General features: G+C 43.4%; 1 protein-coding gene across 4 annotated transcripts in view; it reads left to right on the forward strand.

Annotated features, from left to right (window-relative positions):
- The window catches only part of abcc9 (ATP-binding cassette, sub-family C (CFTR/MRP), member 9), a 206,112-nt gene that overhangs the window by 15,657 nt on the left and 170,821 nt on the right, over nucleotides 1-19,634 (forward strand). For 3 of the 4 annotated variants that reach the window (XM_068058911.1, XM_068058912.1, XM_068058915.1), the window contains exons 2-3: nucleotides 7,622-7,717; nucleotides 10,988-11,129. In XM_068058911.1, coding sequence (XP_067915012.1) covers nucleotides 7,622-7,717; nucleotides 10,988-11,129 — 238 coding nt within the window. The remainder of the gene's footprint in view (nucleotides 1-7,621; nucleotides 7,718-10,987; nucleotides 11,130-19,634) is intronic. The other variant, XM_068058914.1, reaches the window with a different exon arrangement.

Genomic DNA, 19,634 nt, shown 5'->3' on the forward strand with positions numbered 1-19,634 from the left:
TATATGCGTAGGTATTAGAGTTTAAGTTTAAGGTTTAATAAATTTCACTTTTCTTCTTAAATCTAAAGAAAATCTGGTGTGCTCATTTCTTTGCCTTATAATTGGAAAGCTGTGAACAAGGATTCACAAAGGGGAGCTCAAAACACAGTGTATTTAAAATTAAATTGTTACAATAAGACCAGGTGAAGACAGTAAAAGACCCCTAGACACCTTTCTCACCTGCTCGTAACAACTTCAAGAGTACAACTCCAGCCGGACAATCACCGAATCATCCAATCTCAAACTATATATTTAACTTTTATTTATTCTGGACTTTAATCCAACCAAAAGCCTACTTTCCCCTTTGTAATCCATTTGTGTGAGTGTGATTCTGGTGTGAATGTGTGTGTGAATGTGTAGCATATTTTTTATTATTTTTAAATCAGGTTAGAGTGTTAAGTATAATAAACTTACCTCTTTCTTGTTTAAACTCAAGAAAACCTGTCTGATTGGTTCTTTCTAAGATCACAGTGAAGGAAAAAGGTAAAACACTCACGGAGGTGGTAAGCATTATCACTGTTTAAAAGGAATAAACCCTGTTGCAGTCAAATAAGAGGAAAGGCAAGAGGGGAGCCTGAGACCCCCTCCTCACCTGGCTGTAACAACACCCAAACTTTTACTAGACTAAGGTAATTAATCTTGAAGGGGATCATTTACCTTGTCTGGGAGCAGAATGGATCAATTTGGAGCTGGAGCGTGAAAAAAGATCATGGGACCAACTTTAGTTGCGATGGCAGCAGATTAACTATTTTATACCCCATCCACTTTTCCTTTTCATTGACAGGCCTATTCAGAAGGCAAATATTCAGATGACAGAGATTTAACTACATAGTGAAAACCTTGAAATTCAATGCAACAAAATGTTCAAAAACAACTGGCATTTGGATAGTGCCTTTAATGTAGTAAGATGTCCCAAGGCACTTCATTGGAGTGCATTCAGAAAAAAATTGACATTGATCTAAAGAAGGAGACAATTAGGACAGATTGCCAAATGTTTGGTCAAAGTAGTAAATTTTAGGAAGGGGTTTAAGGGAGAAGAGAGAGGTGGAGAGGCGAAGAGGTTTGGTGAGGGAATTCTGGAACTTAGGGCCTAAACGGCTGAAGACATGGTTTCAATGTGGAGAGAAGGAAGTGGGGATATATAGTGGCCAGAATTGGAGGAATGCACATTTCTCAGAGGATTATAGGGCTGGAGAAGGTTACAGAAATATGGAGGGGTGTAGCCATGGTGGAATTTGAACATGAGGAAAACACAAGCAGACACTTCCATACATAATGATTTTGAGTTTATACGAACTGACTTATGGGATTTGATGCTCAGAGGACTGAACATGTTTAGTTGGCAAAATAGGAATAATCCAGGCTTTGGAAATGCTGAAAGATACAAGTAGTTTAGAAGTAAGCATGCTGGAAAATAACTGAAAAGAGGTTGTGCAGTTCCACAACTGCTCCAGGTGTTGGGAAGAAAGTATGCAGAACTTCCCCTTAGGAGATTGAGCTAGTTGTTGAGCATCCATAATAGAGCAGATGGAACAAATATGTTTAGAGATAGTAGATTTGTTGGAACACAGGAGATTTTTTTCTTGCTTTGCACTTCTTTATATTCTAAATAGGAAACTCAGTAAAGCTTAACCACACAATCCTTGCTGATGATAATGATCTTCAAGGATTTTTCAAGTTTTTCAAGGATTGTAGCCTTAAAGCAATAAGGAAATAATGGATTTCCCTAAACTCTTTGGAATTGTGAACACAATAATCAGTTACCCCCTTTAAAATCATAAAGCGGCAAGAAGTGCTTCATCACCTATCCAGGTCTAAAGTTATATCCGAGATAATAAAGAGCAAACATGCAATATCACACTAGAATGGCTCATGATGAAAATCCTTCAGTGTTACACTATCAAATCCAAGATATGAGAGACATAACAGCCTACAAGTTCTAAAGGCAATGTTTCTCCTTCTTGATACTAGTAACTAAGGATGGAAAAGGGGGAAAATAATGTTATTTGAGACAGAAAGAGGGTTGAGACTGTCATTAGGAGACAGATGTGCACAAGAAAACTATCTAAACCTTCTCAACCAAACTGTTTGATCCTCTGTCTCTTGATGGTTTGCTGGAGAAGACTTATGCCTCTTAATTGGGCTCTTTTGAACTGCTCTGAGTAAATTCATAATCATCCCTATTCTTGAACAGAGAGATTATGGAGATCTCAAAAAGATTATAAAAATTATGCCTGCTCCAAAAATTATACTTGCAGACAGCTTTCAATGGATACAATGGATACCATACAATGGATCATTATCTGTCTGAGCACGTTCATTTAAAAATGCTTCACCATTTGCAGCTTAAAAAAAAGCTCAACTGTTAATCTTGCACTGCAGTGTGAGGAGGCGTTATTAATATTAATGTTAAGGATGTGACTGTTGAATAAATGAATAACTATCATATTTGATGCTGATATGGACTATTTTCCATAGAACAGTTTTGGAAAATGGGTCAAATACATCAACTGCAGTATTTTTTCAGACATTGAGATGATCAGTGACTAATATGTTAATAAATCACACATTGATTTTGCTTCCCCTTAGACTGTAAATAATCCCCCTATAATAGGTGTAGACCCAGCATTTGTATTTTGTTAGCCAATATGCTAAACTCCTCAATCACTGTCCCCGAGTATGTTGTGTCTTACCAGCAGGACAGCCCTACCAGAGGTGGCGGCACAGTGGTTTACAGTTGGGAGGGAGTGGACAACATTGAATCCAAACCCCAAGAAGTCTCTTGGCATCAAGCTAAACATGAGAAAGGAAACTTCCTTCTGATTACCACCTACCACCCTCCCTCAGCTGATAAATCAGTGCTCCTCCATATTGAACACCACTTGGAAGAAGCACTGAGGCTAGCAAGGGCACAACATTCACTCTGGGCCGGGGACTTCAATGCCCATCACCAATAGGACGGGAATTGCAACGGGTGGTGAGAGAACCAACACAAGGGAAACACTGACTTGACCTCGTTCCTCACCAATCTACCTGTTCCAGGTACATCTGTCCATGACAGTATTATTAGGAGTGACCACTGCACATTCCTTGTGGAAATGAAAATCCATCTTCACACTGAAGATGCCATCCATCACATTGTATGGCACTACGAGCACGCTAAATGGGATAAATTCGGAACAGATCTAGTAGTTTAAAACTGGGCATCTATGAGGGGTTGTGGATCGTCAACAGCAGCAGAATTGTGTTCCGCCACAATCTGAAACTTCAAGGTCTGGCATATCCCTCACTCTACGATTACTATCAAGCCAGGGAATCAACTCTGCTTCAATAAAGAGTGAAGGGCATGTCAGGAATAGCACCAGATGTGTCTGAAAATGAGGTGCCGACCTGATGAAGCTACAACACAGGAAAACATACATGCTGAATAGTGGAAGCAGTATACTACAGACAGAGCTAAGCAATCCTACAACCAACACATCAGATCAAAACTCTGCAGTCCTGCCACATCCAGGTAGGACTGAATGGTAGTGGACAATTAAACAACTAATGGGAAGAGGAGGCTTCATGAACATCTGCATCTTCAATGGTGGCAGAGCCCAGTACAAGTGTAAAATACAAGGCAGAAGCATTCTCAAACATCTTCAGCCTGAATTGCCAAGTACATGATCCATCGCAGATGCCACTCTTCTGCCAATTTGGTTCATTCCATGTGATATTAAGGAACTGCTAAACACACTGCATGTAGCAAAGGCTATGGACCCCGACAATATCCTGGCTGCAATGCTGAAGACCTGTGCTCCAGAACTAGCCGCACCTTTAGCCAAGCTATTCCAGTACAGCTACATCACTGGGATCTACCTGACAAAGTGAAATATTACCCATGTGTGCCCTATGACAAAAGACAGTACAAATCCAATCTGGTCAATTACTGTACTGTCAGCCTACTCAATTATCAGCAAAATGATGGAATGTATTGCCTTCTGTGCACTCACTCACTAAAAACTTACTCACCGATATTCAGTTTGGGCTCTGCCAGAACAACTTGGCTCTAGACCTCGGTACAGACTTGGTCCAAAAAGAGTTGATTTCCATAAGTGAGGTGAGAATGGTTGCCCTTGACTTCAAGGAGCCCTGGTAAAACTGTATACATTGTGGATCAGCGAGAAAACTCTCCACTGTAGTCACACCTAACACAAGGGAAAATGGTTCTAGTTGTTGGCGGCCAATCATCTCAGCTTTTTTTTTATTCATTCATGGGATGTGGATGTCACTGGCTCGGCCAGCATTTATTACCCATCCCTAATTGCCCTTGAAAAGGTGGTGGTGAGCTGTCTTCTTGAACCGCTGCAGTCCATGTGGGGTAGGTACACCCACAGTGCTGTTAGGAAGGGAGTTCCAGGATTTGGACCCAGCGACAGTGAAGGAACGGTGATATAGTTTCAAGTCAGGATGGTGTGTGGCTTGGAGGGGAACTTGGAGGTGGTGATGTTCCCATGTATTTGCTGCCCTTGTCCTTTTAGTTGGTAGAGGTTGCGGGTTTGGGAGGTGCTGTTAAAGGAGCCTTGGTGCGTTGCTGCAGTGCATCTTGTAGATGGTACACACTGCTGCCACTGTACGTCAGTGGTGGAGGGAGTGAATGTTTGTGGATGGTGTGCCAATCAAGAGGGCCGCTTTGTCCTGGATGGTGTCGAGCTTCTTGAGTGTTGTTGGAGCTGCGGGCATCCAGGCAAGTGGAAAGTATTCCATCACACTCCTTACTAGTGCCTTGTAGATGGTGGACAGGCTTTGGGGAGTCAGGTGGTGAGTTACGGGCTGCGGGATCCCCAGCATCACTCTCACTTCATGTCTCAAGTTCAGCTCGTTTGTTCATTTTGAACCAAGGCTATACTGAGTTCTGGAGCTGAGTGACCCTGGCGGAACCCAAACTGAGCATCACTGAGCAGGTTATTGCTAAGCAAGTGCCGCTTGATGGCACTGTTGATGGCATCTTCCATCACTTTACTGATGATTGAGAGTAGGCTGATAGGGCGGTAGTTGGCCGGGTTGGACCTGTCCTGCTTTTTGTGTACAGGACATACCTGGGCAACTTTCCACATTGCCGGGTAGATACTAGTATTGTAGCTGTACTGGAATAGCTTGGCTAGGGCGCGGCAAGTTCTGGAGCACAGGTCTTCAGTACTATTGCCGGAATATTGTCACGGCCCATAGCCTTTGCAGTATCCAGTGCCTTCAGTCATTTCTTGATATCATGCAGAGTGAATCGAATTGACTGAAGTCTGGCGTCTGTGATGCTGGGGACCTCAGGCAGAGGCTGAGATGGATCATCAACTTGGCACTTCTGGCTGAAGATTGTTGCAAATGCTTCAGCCTTATGTTTCGCACTGATGTGCTGGGCTCTCCCATCATTGAGGATGGGGATATTTGTGGAGCCACCTCCTCCAGTTAGTTGCTTAATTGTCCACCACCATTCACGGCTGGACATGGCAGGACTGCAGAGCTTAGATCTGATCCGTTGGTTATGGGATCACTCAGCTCTGTCTATCGCATGCTGCTTACGCAGTTTGGCACAGAAGTAGTCCTGGGTTGTAACTTCACCAGGTTGACACCTCATTTTGAGGTATGCCTGATGCTGCTGCTGGCATGCTCTCCTGCACTCTTCATTGAACCAGGGTTGGTCTCCTGGCTTGATGGTAATGGTAGAGTGGGGGATATGCCATGCCATGATGTTACAGATTGTGGTTGAGTACAATTCTGCTGCTGCTGTTGGCCCACAGTGCCTCATGGATGCCCAGTTTTGCATTGCTAAGTCTGTTCAAAATCTATCCCATTTAACATGGTGGTAGTGCCACACAACACGATGGAGGGTATCCTCAATGTGAAGGTGGGACTTCATCTCCACAAGGACTGTGCGGTGGTCACTCCTACCAATACAGTCATGGACAGATGCATCTGTGACAGGTAGATTTCTGAGGATGACATCAAGATCGTTTTTCCCTCTTTTTGGTTTCCTCACCACCTGCCGCATACCCAGTCCAGCAGCTATGTCCTTTAGGACTCTGCCAGCTTGGTCAGTAGTGGTGCTACCAAGCCACTCTTGGTGATGGACATTGAAGTCCCCCACCCAGTGTACATTCTGTGCCCTTGCCACCCTCAGTACTTCCTCCGAGTGGTGTTCAACATGGAGAAGTACTGATTCATCAGCTGAGGGAGGGTGGTAGGTGGTAATCAGCAGGAGGTTTCCTTGCCCATGTTTGATTGATGCCATGAGACTTCATGGGGTGTGGAGTTGATGTTGAGAACTCCCGGGGCAACTCCCTCCCGACTGTATAACACTGTGCCGCCGCTGCCTCTGGTAGGTCTGTCCTGCTTGTGGGACAGGACGTACCTGGGGATGGTGATGACGGTGTTTGGGACATTGTCTGTCAGGTATGATTCCATGAGTATGACTATGTCAGGCTGCTGCAGTCTGTGGGACAGCTCTCCCAACTTTGGCACAAACCCCCAGATGTTCGTAAGGAGGTCTTTGCAGGGTCGACAGGGCTGGGCTTGCCGTTGTCGTTTCCGGTGCCTAGGTTGATTTCGGGTGGTCCGTCTGGTTTAATTCTTTATTGACTTCGTAGCGGTTAAATACAACTGAGTGGCTTGCTAGGCCATTTCAGAGGGCGTTTAAGAGTCAACCACATTGCTATGGGTCTGGAGTCTCATGTAGGGCAGACCAGCAGATCTCCTTCCCTAAAGGACATTAGTTGAACTAGCTTCAGGACAGCACTGCAATAGTTCCTTGGGGGAATGTCCTATGCCCAATTATATTCAGCTACTTCATCAATGACCTTCCTTCCAGAATAAGGTCAGAAGTGGGGATATTCGCTGATGATTACACCGTGTTCAGTACTACTCACAATTCCTCCAATACTGAAGCAGCTCCTGCCTGCTTGCAGCAAGACCTGGACAACATTCAGGCTTGGACTGATTAAGTGGCAAGTAATATTTGTGTCCCATAAGTGCTAGACAATCACTATCTCCAACAAACGAATGCCTAACCAGCTCCCCTTGATATTAAATTACATTATCATTGCCAAATCCTCTATCATCAACATCCTGGTGCTCACTATTGACCAGAAACTTAAACAGACTCTGCCACATAAATATTGGGCTGAATTTAATGTCTATGCCAGTGACCCCGTCAGGGGGCCAGAAAGCCGCAGGCAAACCTGCCACAGCCATTTCCAGGAGCCCCAGTGTGATTCTATGCTCATCAGACAATTACCTGCCTGCTGTTGGGGCTCCCATCTTTCTAAGGATGGAGATCCCACCTTCCAGAGCTGCGGCCAATTGGAAGGCAGGCAGCCTTTTATTCCTAGCAGTGCTACCGGTAGCAGTGGCCACTGCTGGGACTGCACCCAGCCAGGACCAGCAAGAGGGAGCAGAACCCAGAACCCAGGTAAGTGGGGTCAGGATCGTCGGGGCCAGTCAGGCAGGAGGGGGGTAGGGGATAATTGATGAGGGCTAGAGGTGTTCATCTTGAGGCGTACATGATCCTTATTGTGGTTTTATTGGAGGTTGAATTTCCTATTCACAGATAACGGCCCAAGCCTAACCAACCACCTCCTCGACCACTGTGCGGTGTGTACTATCCACAGGATGCACTGTAGCAACTTGCCAAAGCACAAGACAGGTGTGTGATGGAATACTCTTCACCAGCCTGAATGGGTGCAGCCCAATATGCTTATTGTGATTTGAGGGAATATTAGCATCAATGTTTTTTCTAAATAAAGGTGTGGATGACTGAAGTCAACATTTTCTTTAATTTATTACTGCTCAGTAAGTCCTGAATTTCTTTTTGTTTGGACAAGAAACAACGCTTATAGAAAAGATCAAAAAAAGATGACTGCAATGGCTTGGGCGCATTTCAAGAATGGGAACAGCTAGAATACCTGTCATAGTCTTGCAGATAGAGATACATGGAGCAAGATGTCGAGGAAGACCAAGGAAGTGCTGGATAGACAATGTCGAGAGTGACTTTTCATAGAAAGAGATACAGGTGTCTGAAATGGCCAGGGTAATTCAGAACCAACAACAATGGAGTGAATTCACTCAGCCCCATTGGCACTTCTGAGTTGATGGATGGGATTTAATAGTAGTAGTAATGGTAGTCATGATAGTATTAGTAGTAGCAGCAAGGTCCTGCAATACATAACATGCAGATATTCCTATGATAGCCCAGAGTAAATGAAGTCCATTAACATGACTTCACATCATTATTTTACTTTATCAACAGATAACAGAAGAGACCAGGAGGATAGTTTAAATTGAGATTATAAAAATATGTTGCTTGCAACTGCTACAGTTATTGTAATCAACTGGATTCCACTGTATTATGGATTCCAATGGGGGTAGTTGGAAATCAATTAAAACATTGCATTTATATAGCACCTTTCATGACCACAGGACATCCCAAAGTGCTTTACAGCCAATGTAATAGTTTTTTTTGAAGTGTAGGATATGCAGCAACCAATTTGTGCACAGCAAGCTCCCACAAACAGCAATGTGATAATGAGCAGATAATTTTTTGTGTGATATCGATTGAGGGATAAATGTCGGCCAGGGATAAACTCTGCTGCTCTTCAGGATAGTGCCACAGGATCTTTTACACCCACTTGAGAACAGACAGTGCTGCAGTTTAACATCTCATCTGAAAGACACCACCTCCAACAGTGCAGAACTCCCTCAGTACTAAACTAGAGTATCAGTTTAGTTTTTGTACTCAAAGACTGAAATGGAACTTGAACCCACAACCTTCTGACTTAGAGGCAAGAGTGCTACCAACTGGGCCACAGCTGATGTGTGCTAGTACTAGTAAGGAATAGGAGAAAAACATTTGATTTTTAAATGATAAGCGTCAAAGGACTGTATCTTGAGGCTCTGAAGGTAACAATAGCCAGGGCACTTGCCACAAAGTAATCACTGGAGCTTTGTGAGGGTTTTACAGGGTCCAGACATCTATAGGCCCATTAATATAATAGCAATAACCAGTGCAATGATGGGAGTTATTCTACAACTTAGGCTGGAGGTACACCTCACTGTGAAGAAGATCCTGGTAATGACCTAAATTTGCCTTTTTCTAGTTTTAACCTGCATCCATTTGTCACACTCACACAAGTTACTTTAAAGTAATTTTCCAGATTTACTTTTTCCATGCTGTTCACTACCTTGTATGAACCATAAGGTCATAGAAGTTTACAGCATAGGAGGAGATCATTTGGCCTATTGAGTCTGAGTTCACTCTTTGCCAGGCCAACCTAAAACTAATTTCACTGCTCCGTTCACTCCCCATTGGTCTGTAGCTTCCTCTGCTTCCAAACCCAATTTTCTCCGAAAAGATGCCTTTTGGGCCTCAATAATCCCTGCAGCAAAACATTCCATGTTTCACCAACCTTCTTCATAAAAGTATTTCTCCTAACCTTTCATCTCCCTTTCTTAGTGACAGTTTTAAATCCTGTCATTGATTTACTCAAATAGGCCTGACCCAGAATAATGACAAAGTGGATTATTTGTCCATTGGTAGAATCCACCTGCTTTTCATTCCATTGAAATCATTGGACTGTAAGTTGGACACTGTCCATAATGACCATGCATTCCACCAGATTTATAGCTCAGGTGTGGAAATGAACATTTACCCCCGCGTTGTCTGCCACTGAATCTATCAAAACCTTCATATTTTTAATCTCAAAGTGGCTTTTGCTGTTCAAGCAGAAATAGTCCCAGAATCTCCTCATAATTATAGTTTGCCACTGCTCCATCGGTCAATTAGTTAATGTCTCCTTTCAAGGCTGGAAAGCCACGTTGGCATTCCTTAAAAATCAACCTTAATAAGAAATAACTAGTATGGATTTAGAAGGGAAAGATCTGGTGAGACAAACATCATTGATTTCTTTAAGGGCATGCCGACAAATTAGATTGTGGATCTCGCAATGAAAGAGCTTTCTTAGTCTTTCTGAAAAATTGAGTAGCCTGCACAGGAAAGATACCTAATTAAACTCAAAGGCTGGATAAAAGGTTGGTTTGAAAATAGGTAACAAAGTACTAGTATTGCTGGAGTCTGGGGAGGTTTTAAGCAGTCATTCAGGGTCAATAATTAAAGGCTGGTTTAAAATATTTCTCCAGGTTTTTGCCAATTATCTGTTGAATTTATAACAGAACTCTTACAGAAATTGTATCCCAGAGGATGTAATAAAAGATTTGCAGAAGGAACTAGATTACTTATACAATGGGTAGACAAATGGCAAATTAATTGTAACACATTAATGTAAAGTCATGCACATTGGCCTGACAAATGTGCATCACACATGTACAGTGAATGAAACTGAACTGGCAGAGGGAGACTAAAGGTTCATTAAACTGCTACTTTTGTGTCTACACCCTGCGGCAAAGTAATTTAATAAGCTAATAGACATACACTCCAGAGCTAGTGTGACACTAAATGAATGAGCGTGAGACCTCCATGAGGCAGCTGTCTCACACCACATAGAGTATAACTTAGATGGGCTGAGTGAATTTTTATTGTCCTTAACTTTCTATGCTCTTAGAACTGAAATAATTATAGCCCAAAATACAAGATCTTTCAGTCAGTATATTTAGTATACAGTTTAGATTTAATGGGGATAATTTTGTCTTTGGGCAATAGACTAAAGCGAGCAATATTGGATCAGCCGCCCATTATTCACCTCTTCCGATTTTTGTTTGTACTGAGGTCAATGTGAATGAAAATCAGGACAGATATATAACAAGCAACTGATCTGATTTTGCTCGCTTTACACTAGCGCCCAAAGTCAAAATTGCATCCAATAACTTTATAAAGCATATTTCATGTTTATAATTTTACTCATGAATCTTATGTTCCATTATTATCTACTTTCTAAAAAGAAATTGATGATTTGAATTTCAGGTTGGGGAAGCCAAAGTTCAAAGGTTCAGATCCACCACAACACATGGTTACACTTCCCCGGACACAGTTCCCGATGGATTCTCACGTTTATACTCCTCTTTGTACTTGTCTGCGAAATTGCAGAGGGAGTGGTTTCAGATCAGTATGGTTTGGATTTATTACATCTTTAACATCTTTAACAATTGCAGTATTGCAAATAGAATATTGAAAATGTGATAATAAGACTGAAAAATATACAGCTACTGTTTTGACTGCATTGATGTCTTAAAGGGCAAAATTCCTGCTTTAGTTAATTTTAGCAAAAGTGTTGATATGAAAATCTAAGTTATAACATGTTGGTCGAAAACGCTAATGAACTAATCATCAATGTTGGTTGCATCTTCCTTGATTGAGGGTAATGAACTGGAACATTTCTAAAATGTCACTGCAGCAGTGACAGAGGTGAATAGTGTATGGGAGATTTTATTTGTCAGCAAGCACTATTGATGCACCCATTAGGAGGTACATCATAGTGGAACAGGAAGAGAAGAGTAGATTCAGGAGCGTAGAGGACATGAGTTCAGCTGATTCTACCTTGATGTTCCACAAGAGTCAGCTACCTGGGAATGACAAGGAACAATGCATGAGCAGGCATAGGTTCACCATGGAAACAGTGGCTCAGATAACCTTACTTCCATGGTAACCTGCAGAGTCCATTCATCTAATGGCAATTAAAATCTTCATCTTCACCTTCAAATCTTTCAATGGCCTCAGCCTGCGCTACCTCCTGTGAGCTCATGCAACTGTATGTCACTGCAGATACCCTCCGATCTTTTAACACCAGCTTAGTTCTCATTCTTCTCTCTACTATTGAGAATAACTCATTTAAGAATTTGCTTTGCCATCTGGAAATCCCCCTCACCATCCATATCTCATTACTTTCTTCCTTTTCTCAAAGCATCGTAAAAACTCGTCACATGGACTCTGCACCACATCCCTACCCCCACCCCCAACCTCCCACCCCCCAAATCATCTTTTTTATTTCTCCTTCCTCTTAATGTCCATTGCCCTATAATGGTACTTCCGCAAGGTTCAAGTTTAGCAATAATGCTGTGGTGATAGGTTGTGCCCAGCTTCTAGATTTAGGCTGCATTTCCATTATAACTGTACCAGTTTTGTTCGGCAATACTGGTTTTTCACTTGTGCTCCAGTTTTAGTGTGAACACACCCAAAGCACCTCGATCTTTCTATATGAGAAGAACTCTAGACATAGGCCTTCTTATTAACTTTGTGCAATTAGGTGGGTTTGGAGTGAGTTAAAATCTCACCTTATAATGCCAGTTTTACTGGTCACAATTGCTCTCATCTTCAATGCCAGCAACTTTCAGGCACCCAAAGAGGACCATCAGCCAATCTGTTTGCCTTTTAGGAAACTAGCATTTTCTTTTCTCCATAATAAAGGAAAGGCAGATTTTTATTAAATTGGTTAATGGTAGTGGAGTCCATTTTTGCGTCTTCCCGTTATATCTGCCTATTGTGCTTCATGGCCTGATTGCTTGTTATCCATGTCCTGAGGCCATGAATGGGAGGTTTTTCTTTTTAGTTACTACCTTATTGTAGTCGGAGTTGACATATCACTTGACCATCCATGTTTTCTCTACTTTCTGTGACAGTCATGTTTAAACAAAAACGATCAGTGGTGGAAATAGGTGGTTGATCAAAGCATGAAGAAGCAATTGCAACATTGAATACATAGTTTTTAATGGGATATTGAGGCATAATAGAGGTTAATAACATAATTGCAACTTGCATTGATCAATGAGGCTAAATGGAATTGTCTGAATAATATCTTGCCACACTTGCGCAAAATCAACAAGAGTAACAAAACTCATTCTACGGCAGTGCTCAATACTTTTGGAATCCAGATGTGGCTAATTGCATTTCTGATTAATACAGGTTAAATAAATAATAGACCAAGTCAATGGGCCTGTGATCTCAATATTTGTATTTGTACAGTGTATGCATGTGAATTTTAACCCTTTTGTGCACTTGTTGGTAAAATGGTAAGACAAAAAGCAGAGGGTGAGTGTTTTTTGTTCATTATGAGTGCTTTACTTCCTTGGGTACTGAATGGTAGGAGTTTTTTTTTTTGGTAAATATGCACATGAAACAAATTTACCTGTGTTGTGTGAGTGTGTGTAAGGTGTTATCTACTAAAATTAGTGCATGTGGCTAAAATAGTCATGCCCGATGCACCCCTGTGACTAGTTAATGATTTTCATTGGACAATGCTGTCCTAAGGCAAAGTATTTACAAGTTTAAAACATATGTCTCTGTGAACAAAATTGCAGCATTTCTTGAACAATTTATAAATCTTGGTAGATATCCACACTAGCACTGCTTAAGAAGGTTATTTATTGAGTCATGGTTCAAGGATAAAGTGTGATCTCAAATTTGTGTAGCACCATAGATATAGCCAGGGCAATTGGAAAATAGTGTTAAGTTGCACTTTACTGTCACTTTGGAATACAAATCTAAATATATTTGAAGGTCATTTTTGTAAATATTTTCAAGTTACACTCATGCCGAAGGATAAAATTCTTTGATCGTTTCATGGTATCAGACAAGTATTCAAGCTGTTCCACTATTCCAATGGAAATGGCTCTTGTATCTCAACATCATTGTGTTTTCACTAAATAAGGAGGTCTTTTGTGGCGACATAAATAACCTCCTTACTACGCTGCAGTTCATTTCTCAGTAAACACTTGGAACATTTGCAACTTGGTTATTTACACCCTTCATGTTTTTTGGCTGTCATCAAGGTGAGGGATAGTAGAAAGAAATAACTTGCATTTATATAGTGCTTTTATGTAGTGCATTTATATAGTGCTTTTTGTGAGCTTTGGATGTCTCAAAGCATTTTGCAACTGATTAACCTTTTCTGAAGTATAATGTAGGGAAGTGTGTTAGCTAATTTACATACAACAAGGTCTCAAACAGGAATGAGAAAAATGACCAGATGATATGTTTTAGTGATTTTGGTTGAGGGTTAATTCTTGACAGGCCACTTGAAATAATACCATAGTGAAATAGATCTTTTACATCCACCCGAGAGGGCAGACAGCTAGGGCCTCAGTTTAGTGTCTCGTCCAAAAGATGGCACCTTTGACAGTGCAGCCTGCCCTCAGTACTGGACTGGAGTGTCAGGCTAGATTTTTGTGCTCAAGCCTCTGGAGTGGGGCTTGAGCCAGTGCTTGAGAATGGTACTCTTCCCATGGTTCCCTTTTTCAGTAGCAAGCACTCTCATAGCATGTGTACCACAGCCAGATGCAGAGTAAAGCTTCTTCTAATCTGGCCCCAAAAATGTGCTACAACCCCAGTGTCAGAAGAGTAACTGAGCTAGCCTTTCCATGGTCTTTGTGTTAGATTGGTAATTAGTGCTAGATTAGATTATCCCCACTAGGGATTGGGTTGAGATTGCCCAAACCTGTTTAACATGGGTTCCTTACAGCCAGTAGACAAAGCAGACTTTCATCCCATTATCTAGTATTGGATTTGAATCCAGGTCCAAGAGGTAAAAGGCCAATGTCAAACCTAATGAACAACCCGACATCACCCCTGAATAGCCTAGCTCTAATTTTAAGGTGATGCCTCCTTGATCTGGATTCCACCATCAGAAGGTAGTTTCTATCTACCTTATCTAAACCTTTAATCACCTTAAACATCTCAGTTAGATACCCCTTATTCTTCTATACTTGAGGGAATACGAGTCTAGCCAATGCAACCTGTCCTATAATTTAACTCTTTTAGCCCCGGTATCATTCTGGTGAATCAGCACCGTATCCCCTCCAAGGTCAATAGAACCTTCCTGAGATGCAGTGCTCAGAACTGAATACAGCACCCGAAATGGAGTCTAGCCAGGGCATTTATATGACTTGCATAATATCCACACCTCTGTACGCCAGTCCCCTTGAGATAAAGGCTAACATTCCATTAGCCTGTTAATTTATGTTTTTGTAACTGTCCAGTAGTTTTTCGTGATTTCTGTACATTGACCCCTAAATCTCTTTGCTCCTCCACAATTCCTAGCTTCTCAGCATTTAGAAAATACTCCAATCTATCTTCGGCCCAAAGTGGATGACCTTGCACTTCTCCACATTGAGTTCCATTTCCCACAGTTCTGTCCAATAACTTAATCTATCAACGTTCCTTTGCAATTTTCTGCTCCCATCTACATTACTTATTGTGTCACCTAACTTAGTGCTGTCAGCAAACTTGGATAGAAAGCTCTTTTTTTTCATCTAATTCATTTATAAACATAGCAAAAAGCTAAGGTCCCATTACAGATCTCTCTGGGGGAACACCACTTGAAATACCCTCCCAATTGGAGTATACATTTATCCCTATACTCTGTTTCCTATCTCTTAACCAATTTCCTACCAATGTCAAAAAGAGAAAGTCATGTTTCCTGACTGGAAATCAGATCCAGCTATGGCAGTGAACATACTGAATCCTAACCACTAGACCACCAGGGAAGGCTGTGAGTACTCCACCAGGGAATGTTTGGTGCAGAAAAACCTTGTATGAATAAGGACATTTTCGAAGACAAATTGACTCCTGACAACGCAGCGGCCAGCGAACATCATCAGAGTGCTCCAAGCTGCGCACATGTGCAAACGGTCTCCTGCTCTCAGTGACAATCATAGAAAGTTTCAGGCACAGAAAGAGGCCACTTGGCCCATTGTGTCTGTGCCGGCTGAAAAACGATCCACCTATTCTAATCCCACCTTCCAGCATTTGGTCCACAGCCCTGCAGATTATGGCACTAGAGGTGCATATCCAGACTCCTTTTAAATGAGTTGAGGGTTTCTGCCTCAACTACCCTTTCAGGCTGTGAGTTCCAGACCCCCTACACCCTCTGGGTGAAAAAGCTTTTCCTCATCTTCCCTCTAATTTTTCCACCGATCACTTTAAATCTATGCTCCCTCGTCACTGACCTCTCTGCTAAGGTGAATAGACCCTTCACCTCCACTCTATCCAGGCCCTTCAAAATTTTGTACATTTCAATCAGATCTCCCCTCAGCCTTCTCTGTTCCAAGGAGAAGAGCCCCTGCCTATCCAATCTTTCCTCATAGCTGCATTTTTCCAGTCCTGGCAACATCCTCGCAAATCTCCTCTGTTACCCCCTCGAGTGCAATTACATCCTTTTCTGTAATGAGGTGACCAGAACTGCACACAGTACTCAAGTTGTGGCCTTACCAATGAGTTATACAGTTCCAGCATAACCTCCCTGCTCTTATATTCTATACCTCAGCTAATAAAGGAAAGGATTCCATATGCCTTCTTAACGACCTTATCGACCTGTCCTGCTACCTTCAGGGATCTGTGGACATTCACTCCAAGGTCCCTCACTTCCTCTACACTTATCTCTATTTTCCCATTAATCGTGTATTCCTTTGCCTTGTTTGACCTGTCCAAATGCATCACCACACACTTCTCCAGGTTGAATTCCATTGGCTACTTTTCTGCCCATCTGACCAACCATCAATATCTTCCTGCAGCCTACAGCTGTCCTCCTCACTTTCACCCACAATCTTTGTGTCGTCTGCAAACTTCTTGATCATGCCCCCTAGATTTATGTCCAAATTGTTACTATACCACAAAAAGCAGAGGACCCAGTACTGAGCCCTGCGGAAGTCCACTGGAAACAGCCCTCCAGTCGCAAAAACACCCGTCAACAATTACCCTTTGTTTCCTGCCACCGAGTCTATTTTGTATCCATGCGCAGCCTACGTCTTACCAGGACTAATTGGCGCATGTGCGGGAAAACTTCATCGCGTAACACTAACGTCATCGCGTATCCACACCTCCCACTCAGCACCCCTCAATGGGGTCTCCATTCACCTGAACAGAACCCCGCTCCCTCCCACCATCCCTGCTTCAATTGCCGCTTCACCCCGCTCAATCCCCGTCACGATGCTGCCTTCCTTCAGCCACTCACCCTCCCCCTGCCCTGCCTCAGCTACTCGCTCCTGCCCCACCGTCTGCTCTCCCCCCTCGGCCGCTCGCTACCACCCTCGACGCTTTCTTCTCCCCTCCCCACCCCATAACGGCCGCTTCTGCTCCTCAGCCCCTCGTTCCAGACCTCACCACTGCTCCTCCCCCCCCCCCCCCACTCCCCTCGGCTGACTGTTCCCCGATCCTTGCTTCCCATCCTGCCCCCCCGTCACCCCGCCCTCTGGCCGCTCGCTCCCCACTTCCCCCCCCTCCAGCTGCTAGCTGTAGGCCGCGCTGCTTCTCTCCTCTTGGCCATTTGCTCCTATGTCGCCCTGTCACCCCTCGCAATCCGCCTTGCTTCTTCAGGCGGCACACAGAGAACGATTGAACATGGGAGCAAGTGGCCAAGAGGAGGGAAGTGGCGTGGCCTGGAGCTAGCATCTGGAGGGGTGGGGGAAGTGGGAGCAAGCGGCTGGAGAGCAGGATGGCGCAGGGGGGAGGGTGGGAAGTGGGGAACAATCAGCCGAGGGGAGGGGAAGGGGAGGGGTTGCAGTGGCGAGGTCTGGAGCGAGCGACTGAGGGGGAGGGGAACGGTGAGGCTGGAGCGAGTGCTTAAGGGAAGGCAGCAGGGAGTCAGCAGCGAGAAGATGGGCGCAGGAGGGAGCGATAGACAGAAGTGCAATGGCAGGAGGGAGCGGGGGACTGTTGGGGGTGGGATGGAGGCAGCAATGGCAGCCATTGAGGGGATTTTCAGGTTGAATTTGTTTTTCTCTGATAAATTGAGCAGTGTCATCTTTAATCCTGGCAGCTGCCTGAACATCGCAGATAGTGACGTGTCAATGGAAGAAGCTGCATTTGCACAAGTGCTAGTACTGCGGCACCTAATGGTTGCATTGTCAACAAATGCAGCCTTTCTACAAAAGCTGGAATTCAAGGTCTGAACAATTGTGCAAGAAAAATGCTCTGGATTTCCCATATCTTGTCATTCCACTGAATTGCTTCCCCACTGGTATTTTTGCCCCATATGGTAACAGAAAGCGAGAAAGAAACTGGTGCAAATGAGACAAATGAAAGGAATGTCTAAACTGATGCCTTTGTTTTATCACTTTTCTGGCATCTGGTATGATATACATGGAGCACTTGATCCCAAAAGTGCTATTCTACCTTTTAGTCTGCTGTAAACTCAATACTTTTGGAAAAAGAGCAGAAAAACCTAGTCAAAACTGACCTAGACATAGTTCTATACTAGAAAATGTAAAATTGCCAAAAAGATCTCATAAGTAAAATAAATTATGACATAAATCTCAGTCATTCTCTTCCTCTGTCACATCAATTAGTCAGTGTATATGGGTGACGCTATCTGTCCTAGTACAAGATGTACAGTTCTGCAGTGTCTTCTGTCCTGACTCTCTGACCCCCATTATATTAATGGTTTGAAGATATCTAATCACAAAAGAAGTTAAAGATCTGCAGCGAATGCTTGGAAAATAGACACAATAAAATATTAAGTCCAGAAGCTTATTGTAAAATAGGCTTACAACATTTGTCTTTCATTATTCAAGGATAGCCAAATACTCCTCTACTTCATTATGAAAATGATACAGCTTAGTATCTGAAAGAAAGAGAGTAACTAAATATTTTATCGGACTTTTTTTTTAAACTGGGGTGACCTACAGTAACATTCTTGAGTAAAACATTTAAACTTCCGATTTATATGTACTCAATTTATTTTGATTCATGCACTTATAATATTTGTGTTTGTTGCAATATTCTGTAGTAACAGAAGCTGCAAAATTTGGCTTTGTAAGGCTGCTGGTGCCTCCGCTACGGAAACCCAAAACTTCAATAATTGCAGTTGGACCACTTCTGGTGCAGCCCGTCCAGCATGCCCTTACCACAAGAGCAGTAGTGCGGACTTGCCGTGTGCGCGACAGAAGCATATCGGGTGACCTGATTGTGATGTGAATCAGCGTCGAACACTGTTCTGGGAGGTATTATATGCTCTCCCCTGGGGCGGGCTTGCTGGCAAGGAGAACATATAATCAGGTGGGATGATGGCAAGGGACCCTCCACCAACATTAAGTCCAGGGCAGGAAGGCCTGTGAACAGTCATCCCACCCCACTGCCAATTGAGACCTTTAACTGGATGATTAATGCTTAGACAAGCCTGCGGGTTGCTTGCCGGCTGGGGTGGCGTGGGGGTGGGGTGGCTGCTGAACAAGGGACCCGGCATCAAGAGGAGGGGGTCCACTAAAGGCACCCCCTCACCATAACACCCTCCTCCGCAACTCCTACCCCGCAAGACCCCCTCCCGCCCTGACCAACCTGTGGCCTGGGTCCAGTACCATTCCTCGGCCTCGGGTGGCTGTTCCACCACCTCTGCAGTGGTGCTGCTCAGTTAAAGAGCTCTGATTGGCTGACAGCTCTCTGAGGACAGGACTTCTATCACCAGGGTCCTTGATCCCGTGATAGGCACACCGCTGTCCAGTTAAGCGCCTAATTGCCACTTGATTCATCAGGCCTTCCACAACAGGGGCAACGCTGGGTTCTTGTGGTGCTTTTGCCAGAGGGCAAGACCTCGGTCACCTGGATAAAATGTCACCCTTGGCATCTGATCTGTCATTCTTACCTCACAGGTTCTGTTAGTTTTAATCTCTCTCAGCTGAACTGG

The sequence above is a fragment of the Heterodontus francisci genome, chromosome 27 (genome assembly GCF_036365525.1).
Source record: "Heterodontus francisci isolate sHetFra1 chromosome 27, sHetFra1.hap1, whole genome shotgun sequence".
Taxonomy (NCBI): Eukaryota; Metazoa; Chordata; class Chondrichthyes; order Heterodontiformes; family Heterodontidae; genus Heterodontus; species Heterodontus francisci.